Here is a 14,531-nt window from a genome sequence, read left to right on the forward strand (position 1 = left end):
TTATCAGATCCCTGTTTACGCTCGAATTAAACAACATAATGTCCAATTTCATACCTGGCAAGTTTCACAGAAACTCTTCAAACTGCCCAGGCTCGGTCCAAACATCACTATAAAATGGTGTGTGTGTGTGTGTGTGTGAGTGTGTGCTTGTTTGTGTTTGTTTGTGTTTGTGTGTGTGTGGGCGTACGTGTGAGCGAGTGCGTGTGTGTGCATGTGTGTGCACGTGTATGTGTAAGCGTGTGCATGTACACGTGTGAGTGTGTGCATCTATGTGTGAGCGTGTGCGTGTGTGTGTGTGTGTGCGCGCATATGTGTGTGCACGTGTGCGTGTTTTTAAAAAAACCCAATTCAAATAAAACCCGTTTGCTTATCGGATTACTGATACTCGCCGAACGCGTCGGTCTTATCCCGGCGTTTGATAGCGGAACCAATTTCAAAAACGGGGAGAAATAAATTATCGACTGAAATCCCGACGTTCGTTCGCTCGCTAGCGCGTGCGGTGATCCGCTTGAAGTGATATTTCTTGCTAATTGTATTCCTCTGTGATAAGGCGGCAATTAAATGATAACTGCTGATTGGCTGACCCGGCACCAGGCCGGCGACTGTGGAGCGTTAGCGAGACGAAGCGGCCTTTCCGTCATCGACCGGCTTCAAGCGGCCGCCGATAGATTTCCGCGGCGCGCTGGACGCTCGAGCGAGCCGAACGTCGCCCTGACGACCGGAAACTGCACGCCGACGAGCCCGGCGGGTTCTTCTCTCAAATCTCCGAACGTCTTATTTTCCGATAAGATCGCGTACGGCGACTGTAGCGGCCGCGCGTCCGGCTGCGTCTCCGCTCATATTTCGGAGACCGGTTTGCATGTTGACCCAAGCGGTCCCTGGATGTCTCATTAACATCTGGTTACAGACAGGCTTTTGGGTCTGCGGGTTAGTACCACGGACGGTCCTGCAAAACATGAAGACCCACTCACACCACAACCTCAATGTGTTCCCCCCCCCCCCGGGGCCGCCCAACTCTGTTCCTGGAGACCTGCCGTGCGGTAGGTTTTCACTCCGACCCTAACAAAGCACACCTCCTTCAACAGCGGGAGATCTTGTCGAGCTGTTAATTTGTCAAATCGGGCGTGCCAAATTAGGGTCGAAATAAAAGCCGACAGGACGATCGATCTCTAGGAACAGGGTTAGGCAGCCCTGGTTCGCCCTACCTGGCTTTTCCTGAAAAAACTGACACATCGTGATCCTCATTCACACACTTCAACGAATTCGACATCCTGGGAATGAGGTGGAATTTTTTACACACGATTCTAGAATTCCAAAAAGAATCAACAACAGTAGAACTTCTATAATTACAGTCTCAGTTACATTCACGCCCCAGTTAAATTCATCCGGTTTAGCAGCTATTGCTAGCTGCTGCCGGTATCTAGCTGAAGCACGTTTGCTCCAAGAGCTACAGGATACGGTGAATAATCCTCCTCTGGCAAATTGTAAATGACTCACGAGCATTAAGAGGTCTATTTTAAACAGCTCACACGCCGTACGTTCATATTTATGAGCGTCTTAGCCATGTGTTTCATTCACTAATTGCCGGATAAATGAAAACCTGTTATTTTCCCAACAAGCTACTTCATCCGGTTTATTAATAACACCATCCAAGCAGACGTATAGCGCAGTTCAGCATGAAAATCAGGAAAGTGAGATACATTAAATTACTATCTGTGAACGGTATGGTGAATTACAGACGGTAATTTATGGATTTAAATGTGCATAATGTGAGAGCACTTGGCTTGCTTTTTCATGTCCGTGCAATCGCAATTCTCCTGTTCCGGACTGATTGACCGTTAAGTGTAAAATGATTTTAAAGAAATAAGCCAGTGCTATCTAGGCTTAAGAGTCTGACTCTCACAGCTGAGAGAGAGGGGGGGGGAGAGAAGAGAGAGAGAGAAAGACAGACTAAAAAAGAGAGAGCCTTATGTATATGGCTGATTGACAAATGTCTTATAATTACAAACAAATAGCCTCCCTGAGCCAAATATTTCTGAGCACAGCAGGCCGGTCTCCCTCGGACAGACCGTCAATCAAGGCTGAAGACAGGGATGGTGTGGGGGGTGGGGGGGGGGGGGGGGACCAGCTGGGACCCTGAAATGATAAGAGTGAGGAGAACCTTCCTGTATCTGGAGACAGACCTTTAACAAGCCTCAGCACTCTAAAAGGAATGCATCGGTAACCAGGCAACAGGCTCCGTGTTCAGCCCCCCCCCTCCCCCCCCATCATCGCTGAAAATGTGGGAGTAAAATTCAACCTGAAAGGCCCTTGGAGGGGAGGTGTCATTAAAGCTTCAGAAAGGTCAGAATCATCCTGCTTGATCAGATCCATAAAACAAGATCCACTACCCCCAGAGGGGCAGGGGTGATGAGAGAGAGAGAGAGAGAGAGAGAGAGAGAGAGAGGGAGTGGGACAGAGAGAGAGAGAGAGAGAGAGAGAGGGAGGACAGTAAAAGAAAAGAGATGGGGAGGACAGGAGAGAGTGAAGGGAGGAGAGAGAGAGAGAGAGAGAGAGGGAGACAGTAAGAGATGGGGGGACAGTGAGAGAGAGAGAAAGAGAGAGAGAGAGAGAGAGGGAGAGAGTAAGAGATGGGGGGACAGTGAGAGAGAGGGAGAAACAGAGAGGTGGAGAGAGAGAGAGAGAGGGAGAGAGTAAGGGATGGGGGGACAGTGAGAGAGTGAGAGAGAGAGAGAGAGACTCATATGGAACACGCTGTCCTCATTAATATCTGATCTGGCTGTTATTAATAACGTTATCGAATGCATCCAGACTGGCGGGCCAAGGCACTGAGCCATCAGGGACTCCTGAGTACCCCTGTCTGCTCAGAGTCTCCAATTAGAGCCAATCCCGTCTGCAGCTGTCAGTGCTGCGGCCAATCCCGTCCGCGGCTGCAGCCAATCCCACAGGGGGTGGACCTGGACCTAGGGGTCATGCTGCAGAGCCCCCTCCCCCCCCCTCCCGGCACACCCTACAGAGCCAGCCCCCCCCCATTCCTAAGGCAGCACAGAGACCCCTGGTACCCCTACGAGCCCGACCCCCCACAGAGGACGTGCTACAGAGACCCCCCCTGGGCACACCTACAGAGCCCCACCCCCCCCCCCCTCGGGTACACGCTACAGGGTGGGATGAGGACAGGGAGAGGAAGACTCCGCGGCGCCGGCGTCACTCACCGAACATGTTGCCGATGTGCCCGTTCCTGGTCAGCGGCCGCAGCTCGTTCTTCCCCCAGGCGTAGCGCTTGTAGTTGTCCCAGGCGAACTTCATCATCTGCACGGAGGAGAGGAGGAGGAGGGGGAGGAGGAGAGGGGAGGACAGGAGAAGAGGGAGGAGAGGGACAGGAGAGAGGAGGGAGGGGAGGAAGGACAGAGGAGATTGAGGAGAGAGAAGAGCAGAGAGGGAGAGAGGGAGAGAGAGCGATCAGTACACCAGCACTCTAACAGAGTCGCCAAACTGAGAGACATCAGCTCTCCGACAGAAAGCAGCATCACCAAAACAAAACAACGGTATTAATCAGGTCACTGTCGCCAAACACAGCAGAAACAGTCTGCTTCTGGTGTTTTACTCTTGTAATGAGACATAAAACTTTTTTTTAAATCTCTAAAGTAGAAAATATTTGCTTGTTTGAAGTTAGTCTTCGCTTGACGAGCGAAATTTTCTTACCCTACATCTTCCTGTCTGATTTCACAAAAAAGTAACAGAAAGAAGATTTTATAGTCTAAATATTTTAGACAGGGTGTTCCATATGAGTCTAAATCGTTTTTTTTTTAAGTTAACTGACGATGATCAGTATTCCAGAAGACTGCATAATCACCCAATCAGAGGCGATCGTCGCTCCATCAGAGAACAGTGTCTCTAAAACCGCAGGCAGCCACGACGGAACAGAAGGGATTCGCCAAATTAATATCAGCCTCCGCTCCAGTGGAGAGCAGTCACTAATCCACTCAGAATCACCACCACTCCAGAACAGATCAAATTACACCAGACTGAGAGCTTCCACCACTCCAGAGCTAGAGCTGCAGGACGCTGTGAGCAGAACATCCATCCATTATCTATACCCGCTTATTCCTGGGCAGGGTCCATCCGTTATCTATACCCGCTTATTCCTGGGCAGGGTGCATCCATTATCTATACCCGCTTATCCTGGACAGGGTGCATCCATTATCTATACCTGCTTATCCTGGACAGGGTGCATCCATTATCTATACCCGCTTACCCTGGGCAGGGTGCATCCATTATCTATACCCGCTTATTCCTGGGCAGGGTGCATCCATTATCTATACCCGCTTATCCTGGGCAGGGTGCATCCATTATCTATACCCGCTTATCCTGGGCAGGGTCCATCCATTATCTATACCCGCTTATTCCTGGGCAGGGTGCATCCATTATCTATACCCGCTTATCCTGGGCAGGGTGCATCCATTATCTATACCCGCTTATTCCTGGGCAGGGTGCATCCATTATCTATACCCGCTTATTCCTGGGTAGGGTCCATCCATTATCTATACCCGCTTATTCCTGGGCAGGGTGCATCCATTATCTATACCCGCTTATCCTGGGCAGAGTCCATCCATTATCTATATCCGCGTATTCCTGGGAAGGATGCATCCATTATCTATACCTGCTTATTCCTGGGCAGGGTGCATCCATTATCTATACCCGCTTATTCCTGGGCAGGGTCCATCCATTATCTATACCCGCTTATTCCTGGGCAGGGTCCATCCATTATCTATACCCGCTTATTCCTGGTCAGGGTCGCAGGGGGTGCTGAAGCCTATCACAACGTGCATTGGGCAAGAGGCAGGAATACACCCTGGACAGGCCGTCAATCTATCGCAGGGCACACACACCATTCACTCACACTCTCACATCTATGGGAAATTTAGAGTCTCCAATTAGCGTACCTACATGACTTTGGATTGTGGGAGGAAACCAGAGTACCCGGAGGTAACCCACACGCACACAGGGAGAACATGCAAACTCCACACAGAAAGGCCCAGGCCGGATTCGAAACCCGACAGCCTTCTTGCTGTGAGGCGAACACAGCACCATTTATCAATCCCATAATGCCACACTGGTTCTGCGGTTTTACTGCCGCCTCTCGCCGGTCGGCTCATAAAAACCTCTCTCCGCGTTCGGCCTCGTCCCAAACACAACAGCGCTGAGAGCCCTCCTAACACAGAGAGAAAGCCATCAGCCCCCGCCGGCCTGTCACTCCCCGATCACAGCTACCTGACAGGGGTGGAACCAGGCTCGGGGGGGGGGGGGGGGGGGGGTTAATCTTTCCCCGAAAACGAGCCCTTGCCAAACACGATCCATCTCTGCCCCCCCCCCAGGGTAATTAGCTCTGTTGAAACGCTGGCGCGGTTCGCTTGGCATTAATCAAATATATCCATAAATTCATGAATAAACAGAAGACACATTCAGACAGCCTCTGAGGGGGATGTAAACAGGTTTGTTTTGGCAACACTAGTTCCTTTCTTTTTTTTAAAAAACAGAATTGTGGTGAGCATTCAGACTCAAAATGGAATGGGGGGCGGGTTGACTGGTATCGGGGGACAAAGCATAGTGGGAAATGGGGGGTGGGGGGGGGGGTTAGTGGCGCTCGTCACCATTGGAAAACTCCGCACACCTGTGGGAGGCCCCTGTACAGACCTCCTCAGGAGAAGCTGCCAGCAGCCAGAGCACCACTGCAGAAGTTACACGGTCCCCCCTCCTCTCTCCTCTCTTTTCAATCTGCACCGACCCGTAGAGCACTGAGGTTCTTTTATACACTGCCTGGTAGGCTTTTGGGAATAAAACCGTTTTTTTTTGGTGCGCCGGTCTCATCAGGTCTACGGTGGCTGTGACGGCAGCCATACCACATCCGCTATCGAATTCAAAGACTGCGGAAGAGGCGTGCCCGGCAAAAAAAGACATCAATGACAGACGAGAACAACTCATCAGGCGATCAGAGATCCAACGATCAATCGGGAGACAAAGCAGCGAGGAGCGGCGGAGCAAAGAAACCCGCTCCAGGCGCGGAGACGGCGAATGACGGCTACAGAGGAAGATCAAAGCCCGGACGCACGGCTGCGGATCACCACGGCGACACAGCGCCGGTTACCGAACGCCGATTTCCACCTCTGCACGGGGAGCCCCACAGACCACCTGTCACAGTCCTGCACGGGGAGCCCCACAGACCACCTGTCACAGTCCTGCACGGGGACCCCCACAGACCACCTGTCCTAGTCCTGCACGGGGACCCCCACACAGACCACCTGTCACAGTCCTGCACGGGGACCCACACAGACCACCTGTCACAGTCCTGCACGGGGACCCCCACAGACCACCTGTTATAGTCCTGCACGGGGAGCCCCACACAGACCACCTGTCACAGTCCTGCACGGGGGCCCCACAGACCACCTGTCATAGTCCTGCACGGGGACCCCACAGACCACCTGTCACAGTCCTGCACGGGAGCCCCACAGACCACCTGTCACAGTCCTGCAGGGAGCCCCACAGACACCTGTCACTAGTCCTGCACGGGGACCCCCACAGACCACCTGTCACAGTCCTGCACCGGGAGCCCCACAGACCACCTGCCCTAGTCCTGCAGGGGGGACCCCACAGACCACCTGTCCTAGTCCTGCAGGGGGGACCCCACAGACCACCTGTCCTAGTCCTGCACGGGGAGCCCCACAGACCACCTGTCACAGTCCTGCACGGGGAGCCCCACAGACCACCTGCCCTAGTCCTGCAGGGGGGACCCCACAGACCACCTGTCCTAGTCCTGCACGGGGAGCCCCACAGACCACCTGTCACAGTCCTGCAGGGGGAGCCCCACAGACCACCTGTCACAGTCCTGCACGGGGAGCCCCACAGACCACCTGTCCTAGTCCTGCACGGGGACCCCACAACACCACCTGTCCAGTCCTGCACGGGAGCCCCACAGACCACCTGTCACAGTCCTGCACGGGGACGCCCCACAGACCACCTGTCACAGTCCTGCACGGGGACCCCACAGACCACCTGTCATAGTCCTGCACGGGGAGCCCCACAGACCACCTGTCACAGTCCTGCACGGGGACCCACACAGACCACCTGTCTAGTCCTGCACGGGGAGCCCCACAGACCACCTGTCCTAGTCCTGCACGGGGAGCCCCACAGACCACCTGTCACAGTCCTGCACGGGGAGCCCCACAGACCACCTGTCACAGTCCTGCACGGGACCCCACAGACCACCTGTCAGTCCTGCACGGGGAGCCCCACAGACCACCTGTCCTAGTCCTGCACGGGAGCCCCACAGACCACCTGTCACAGTCCTGCACGGGGACCCCACAGACACTTCAGTCCTGCACGGGACCACAGACCCAGTCCTGCACGGGGACCCCACAGACCACCGTCTAGTCCTGCACGGGGACCCCACAGACCACCTGTCACAGTCCTGCACGGGAGCCCACAGACCACCTGTCACAGTCCTGCACAGGGACCACACAAGCCACCTGTCAAGTCCTGACGGGGACCCAAGACAACTTCCTAGTCCTGCACGGGACCCCACAGACCACCTGTCACAGTCCTGCACGGGGAGCCCACAGACCACCTGCCAGATCCTGCACGAGGAGACCCCACAGACCACGCTCACAGTCCTGCACGGGCCCACAGACACCGTCATCCTGCACGGGAGCCCCACAGACCACCTGTCACAGTCCTGCACGGGAGCCCCACAGACCACCTGTCCAGTCCTGCAGGGGACCCACAGACCACCTGTCCAGTCCTGCACGGGAGCCCACAGCCACCGCACAGTCCTGCAGGGGACCCCAAGACACCTGTCAAGTCCTGCACGGACAAGATCGCGGGAACACGACACTGCAGTCTCAGGCCCACAGACCCCATCCGAACCCCAGAACGAGTCTGCAGGGGCAGACACCGGACCCAGACACCTAGCGACGGGACCAAGACCACCTGTGTCGACGGACCCAGACACCTGTCCGCCGAGGGGACCAAACACTCCAGCCTCCGGCACGACACGTCTAGTCGCACGGACCCACAGACACTCTAGTCCTAGGCCCACAGCCCTGCAGTCCTCACGGGACCCCACAGACACTGTCAACTGCAGGGAGCCCCACAGACACCTTCCATCCTGCACGGGACCCCACACCTGTAAGTCCTGCCGGACCCACAGACCACCTGTCCAGTCCTGCACGGGGAGCCCCACAGACCACCTGTCACAGTCTGCACGGGGACCCACAGACACTGTCCAGTCCTGCACGGGGCCCCACAGACCACCTTCAGTCCTGCACGGGACCCACAGACACCTGTCACGTCCTGCACGGGACCCCAGACCACCTTCAGTCTGCACGGGACCCACAGACCACCTGTCTAGTCCTGCAGGGGACCCCAAGACCACCTGTCAGTCCTGCAGGGAGCCCCAGACCACCTGTCAGTCCTCACGGGAGCCCCACAGACCACCTTCCAGTCCTCACGGGGACCAAACACTCACCTGCCGGACCCACAGACCACTGTCACAGTCCTGCACGGGACCCACAGACCACCTGTCCAGTCTGCACGGGACCCACAGACACCGTCAGTACGGACCCGCACTGTCACCTGGGGAGCCCCACAGACCACCTGTCCAGTCCGCAGGGACCCACAGACACCTTCGTCCTGCACGGGGACCCCACAGACCACCTGTCACAGTCCTGCACGGACCCACAGACCACCTGTCACAGTCCTGCAGGACCCCACAGACCACTGCCTAGTCCTGCAGGGGACCCCACAGACCACCTGTCCAGTCCTGCACGGACCCCACAGACCACTGTCCAGTCCTGCACGGGAGCCCCAAGACCACCTGCAAGTCCTGCACGGGACCCCACAGACCACCTGTCCAGTCCTGCACGGGGAGCCCCACAGACCACCTGTCACAGTCCTGCACGGGGAGCCCCACAGACCACCTGTCACAGTCCTGCACGGGGAGCCCCACAGACCACCTGTCACAGTCCTGCACGGGGAGCCCCACAGACCACCTGTCACAGTCCTGCACGGGGAGCCCCACAGACCACCTGTCCTAGTCCTGCACGGGGACCCCCACAGACCACCTGTCACAGTCCTGCACGGGGAGCCCCACAGACCACCTGTCCTAGTCCTGCACGGGGAGCCCCACAGACCACCTGTCCTAGTCCTGCACGGGGAGCCCCACAGACCACCTGTCCTAGTCCTGCACGGGGAGCCCCACAGACCACCTGTCACAGTCCTGCAGGGGGACCCCCACACAGACCACCTCTCACAGTCCTGCACGGGGACCCCCACACAGACCACCTGTCACAGTCCTGCAGGGGGGCCGTCCGGGGTCCCCAGGGTCCCGCAAGGCTGGTACGGTCGTACGAGTAAACGGTTCGGCACCTGCGTTTGGCCTGCAGTCTGACGCCCTTCCTTTAATCGAGCTTCCTGGAGCTTCCACCAGGGCGGCAGTGTAGCATAATGAGTGAGGAACTGGTCTTGTAACCAAAAAAAACAAAACTAAAATTTTTTTTTTTTAAAACACAAAAAAGTCCCAGATACCTTCACACGTATTCCTGGGGGGGGGAAAAAGAAGGATTTCGCTTTGCTTTACGCGCTTGGCGAGAGAACCCGCGCCTCTGAGTCACAGAAAAAAAACAAAAAAAAAACAAAACAAAAAAAAAAAACATCTTAGCCTCGCCACGAAAAAAATAAAAAAATGCGATGGCGGGCTTTTTGGAGAACAGGGGAAGGACGTCTCTGAAGTGAAGACGTCTCGTTCGGGGGGGGGGAGGCGCGAGTTTGGCGCAGGTGCGGGACGGCTGGCGGCTCACGGCGGCAAAGCGGCGCTCTGGCGGAGAGCTCGGGTTCGAGGATCCGCGCGCGCCAAACGCTGGCGGTCCTGCTCAGGAGAAACAAAGCTTCTTTTCTGTCTCTACGGCAACCACATCAAAAACGGCTTTTCTTCTTTCTTTCGGATCTACATTCGCGGGATGAATCGGTTTCTCCCGATTCTGCTAAAAAAAAAGCCAGATCTGCAGCTAAATGAAAGAGAATAAGAAACTGGAGCTAGCTGCACTGCATCCAAAACTTCTAAAAAAGACTTAAAACTAAAAAAAATAATAATAAATTCCAGTTTAATAAAAATATATATATCTATGATAACTTGGCCTCGAGGCCAAGAGAAAATGGCTCTGAGGCTTGATGGTGTTTTTTGTCCAATAGTGAGTGAGCAAGCTTTGGATCACCATGGTTACACTCGCCAACCGACTCAATGGGCTTGAGAGCCGAACCGCAGCCCTGGCACCAGCTGGCAAAAGAACCGCACGCGCAGCCGAACCACAGCGCTGGCACCAGCTGGCACAAGTTCCGCACGCGCAGCCGAACCACAGCGCTGGCACCAGCTGGCACAGGATCCGCACGCACAACGCACCTGGCGAACGGAGCCCGCCGCTCGGCCAGCCAATGAGCCGACAGGAAGCAGCGCGTTTCCGACAGCCTGATTATGGCGGATCTTCGCGATTCTCGCTCGGCGAAAAGCGGTGGGGGGGGGAGGTGGAGGGGGGCGCTCTTCTCTTCTGATATTTAATCGATAACCAGCGGGGGGGGAAAGCTGAGTGTTTAATTGCCAGAGCTAAAACAGAGACTGAACAGTGGGTGGTCTCCCCCCCCCCCCAAGGGAAATGCTATTTAAGGAAAGCCTACAAGAGGCAGGCTGTATATGGGGCAGGAGGGGAAGCTGGTTTCAAATGCAACAACGAAAAAAAAGCATGTGATGGAGGGATTAAATATAACCGGACAAAAATAGAGAAAGAGATACAAAAGAGAAAAACAAAACAAAACAGGGAGGGCGATGGAGAGAAGGAAGTAGCGATGGGGAGGAGGTGTGGCGGAAAGAGTGATAACGGTCGCCCCCCCCCCCGTCTTTTAACGGCCCACAGCTGCTGTGAAAGGCCAGGAAGCGAGGGATGAGCCAGGCGCAAAGACGGAGAAGTAGCGGAGGAGGGAAGGAGAAAGGGAGGGAGGGAAGAATGAGGGGCCGGTAGAGAGTTTTGGAAGAATTCTGAAAAAAGTTTCCCCGAGGGGGGGAGATGGGGGGGTGACGTAAATCGCAAAGTGCGGCCTACACTCCTAAAGCTGCAGCCATAAAGAAGCCTCCCCCTCCACTGCCACCCCACCCATTCCTCTCCCCTCCCCCCCAGGCACCCTCGAACCCAAGGCCACAAAAACAGCCACTGTGCTGCAGAGGAGCCATTATTTATTTGAACAGGTCCAATTCCAGCCGATTTCCTGCAGGGATGGTGGCGGGGGTTTGAGGGGGGGTGAACAACACAACAAGCCCCCCCACCACCCCCCCAGTTTGCCGTTAGAGCCTCTTACTTTGCAAAACGGTGACAGAATGAGGTAATTAGGGCGTCCCACCACGGCGATGGAATCGCACACTTTTGGGGGTCCGTGGGGGGGGCGGGGGGGTGCTGGGGGACCCCAAAGACTAACATACAAGGGCAGGAGCGCTAGCCGGCGCGGCGCGTTGCAGAACAGAGGGCCGGCCTTTCTGCAGCCTCCCCCCGGCGAGACTGAGCGGCTCCCCGCCCGCGCCCCGCGCTCTCGCCGCTAAAACTGTTTCACGGCTTCTGAGGGGAAAGCGGGGTTCCCCTCGGGCCCCCCCGAGCCCCCCGGGCCAGACTGGTCTGCGTGTTAGGGGCGTGAATTACACCCTCCCCCCCGTCCCACTCACACACACACGCTAACAGACACACACACATGCGCACACACACACACACGCTAATAGACACACACACACACTCACACACACGCACACACACACACACATGCGCACACACACACACTCACGCTAACAGACACACACACACACACTCACACACACACGCTAATAGACACACACACACACTCACACACACGCACACACACACACACATGCGCACACACACACACTCACGCTAACAGACACACTCACACACACACACACACACACACACACACACTCACGCGGTGCCGCGGGTCCCAATCGATTTAGCGGGGTGACAGTTAGCCAGCAGAGTGACCTCAGACGCCGCTGTGGCGGCGATGGGCTGGTACCACAGAGACAGAGGAACGCATCGGAGCAGAGCCTGACGGCGAAACCAAACGTTTGGGACCCGCGCTTCCCTCAGAAACGGCCCCCACAGCAACGTTGGGGTCCATATGAGCCCCCCCCACCCCAAACAAAACAGTGGCTGTCAGCTCCATCTCTGACCTCACAGTCCCAGCCCCCAGCTCCATCTCTGACCTCACAGTCCCAGCCCCCAGCTCCATCTATGACCTCACAGCCCCCAGCCCCCAACTCCATCTATGACCTCACAGTCCCAGCCCCCAGCTCCATCTATGACCTCACAGCCCCAGCCCCCAGCTCCATCTATGACCTCACAGCTCCAGCCCCCAGCTCCATCTATGACCTCACAGCTCCAGCCCCCAGCTCCATCTATGACCTCACAGCCCCAGCCCCCAGCCCCATCTATGACCTCATAGCCACAGCTCCATCTATGACCTCACAGCCCCAGCCCCAGCGCTGGCAGCCGCTCGGTACACTGAGCTGACCAGCGGGCCGTCTGCCCTGGGGGGCCGCATGTAACCCATCTAACAGGGCGCCCGCAACACAAGTGGAGGGGGGGGAGGAGAGACAGAGGTGGTGGGGGGTGGCTCAGATTAAGCTTTTAAGAGGCTCATAGGAGGGCGAGACTTCAAATGGAGACACAACCCAAAAAAAGAAAACAATCTAGCCCACCCCCCCAGGGCGTCTTTGTCCCCCTTTAATGAGGCGATGCCAGCGGTCACTGCACAGCCTGAGGAAGGATCCGGAAAACAGACCGCACTGCCGCCCCTCTCCTTTACGGTCCGACCGCTCGTGAACTCCTGTCACGTTGTTTAACCGTAACCACTGCCCCCCCCCCCAGGCTTGTCCCTTCCACCCCCGCCCCCCCCCATGTCATATGTTTAACCTTTTATCCATGTCCTCACACGACCCTCACAAAGACTTTGAAAAAAAATAATAAAAGGCCCTCAGACCCTCGTCTTTCTCTCTTTTTTTTCTATTCTTTTCCCACGAGTAGCGATATGACCTGCGGGATGAGTGCCTCCAATCACCACCACCTCCTCCCCCTCCTCCTCCTCCTCCTCCCTCCTCCCCTCCTCCTCCCCTCCTCTCCTCCTCCCCCCCTCCTCCCCCTCCCCTCCTCCTCCTCCTCCTCCTCCTTCGCTGGGAATTAAGACTCTCCCAGGTGACAGCACCGGTGGCTCTCAGGAGCCAATTTGTACAGACGGCCTGATGTTGATTTTACGGGAAGTAGCATGAAGCAGACGGCGTGACTGCCTAATTCACTTAGACCGCACCCACCCCTCCCCCTCCACACACACACACACACACACACACACACACGCGCCTGTACCCCATCTTCCACCGCCCCCCCTCCCCCATATACTGCCACTGTAAAGGCTTCACTTCCCACTCCGAGGACGTGCTTTCACAATCTCCACTCCGCGCTAAACGCTCCCACTCCTGTCTGTACCGTGAGCCTATTTCACTGTACAAGGACATACCGCCGATCCCACAACACACACACTCTCTCTCACTGTGTACACCTATATGGTCTCTCTCTCACTGTGTACACCTATATGGTCTCTCTCTCACCGTACAGTTATATGGTCTCTCTCTCACTGTACACAGTTTGATGGTCTCTCCCTCACCGTACACAGTTACATGGTCTCTCTCTCACTGTACACAGTTATATGGTCTCTCTCTCACTGTACCCAGTTTGATGGTCTCTCTCTCACTGTACACAGTTACATGGTCTCTCTCTCACTGTACACAATTATATGGTCTCTCTCTCACTGTACCCAGTTTGATGGTCTCTCTCTCACTGTACCCAGTTATATGGTCTCTCTCTCACTGTACACAGTTTGATGGTTTCTCTCTCACTGTACACAGTTACATGGTCTCTCCCTCACCGTACACAGTTACATGGTCTCTCTCTCTCTCACTGCAGTCCTGAGCATGATCCTGTATATGCATGTGTGCGTGCATGCGTGTGTGCATGTGTTTGTGCATGTATGGATGCACGTACGCATGGGTGTGAGCAAGCGTGAGTGGTTGCATGTTTGCATGCATGTGTGCATGGATGTGTGCGTGCATGTGTGTGCGTGCGTGCGTACGTACGTGCATGGATGTGTGCATGCATGTGTGTGTGCATGCGTGTGACTCCGCCAGTCAAACTGAACCTATAATATGTGCATCTTACTCCCAGAACACCCTTTTATTCAACCCCCCCGCCCCCCCAGCAAACAGCTTGGACCATTTGGAGTCAGAAAAAATACATCCATAAATATTCATAAAACAGGCAGCAGCGTCCCCAAAGAGACGCACTCCTCCAGCCCTACCCGCCCCCCATTCATAATGCAATTGTTATGTTTTTTGCCACCAGCAGAGCATCACTTTAATCTGGGAAAGACAGGGTGCA

At 55.6% G+C, this 14,531-nt stretch overlaps 1 protein-coding gene across 1 annotated transcript in view; it reads right to left on the reverse strand.

Moving 5' to 3' along the window:
* The window catches only part of LOC135234749 (mannosyl-oligosaccharide 1,2-alpha-mannosidase IA), a 218,319-nt gene that overhangs the window by 125,365 nt on the left and 78,423 nt on the right, over positions 1-14,531 (reverse strand). Inside the window, exon 2 of the mRNA XM_064299681.1 lies at positions 3,213-3,309. Coding sequence (XP_064155751.1) covers positions 3,213-3,309 — 97 coding nt within the window. The remainder of the gene's footprint in view (positions 1-3,212; positions 3,310-14,531) is intronic.

Source organism: Anguilla rostrata, chromosome 1, assembly GCF_018555375.3.
Source record: "Anguilla rostrata isolate EN2019 chromosome 1, ASM1855537v3, whole genome shotgun sequence".
Lineage (NCBI taxonomy): Eukaryota > Metazoa > Chordata > Actinopteri > Anguilliformes > Anguillidae > Anguilla > Anguilla rostrata.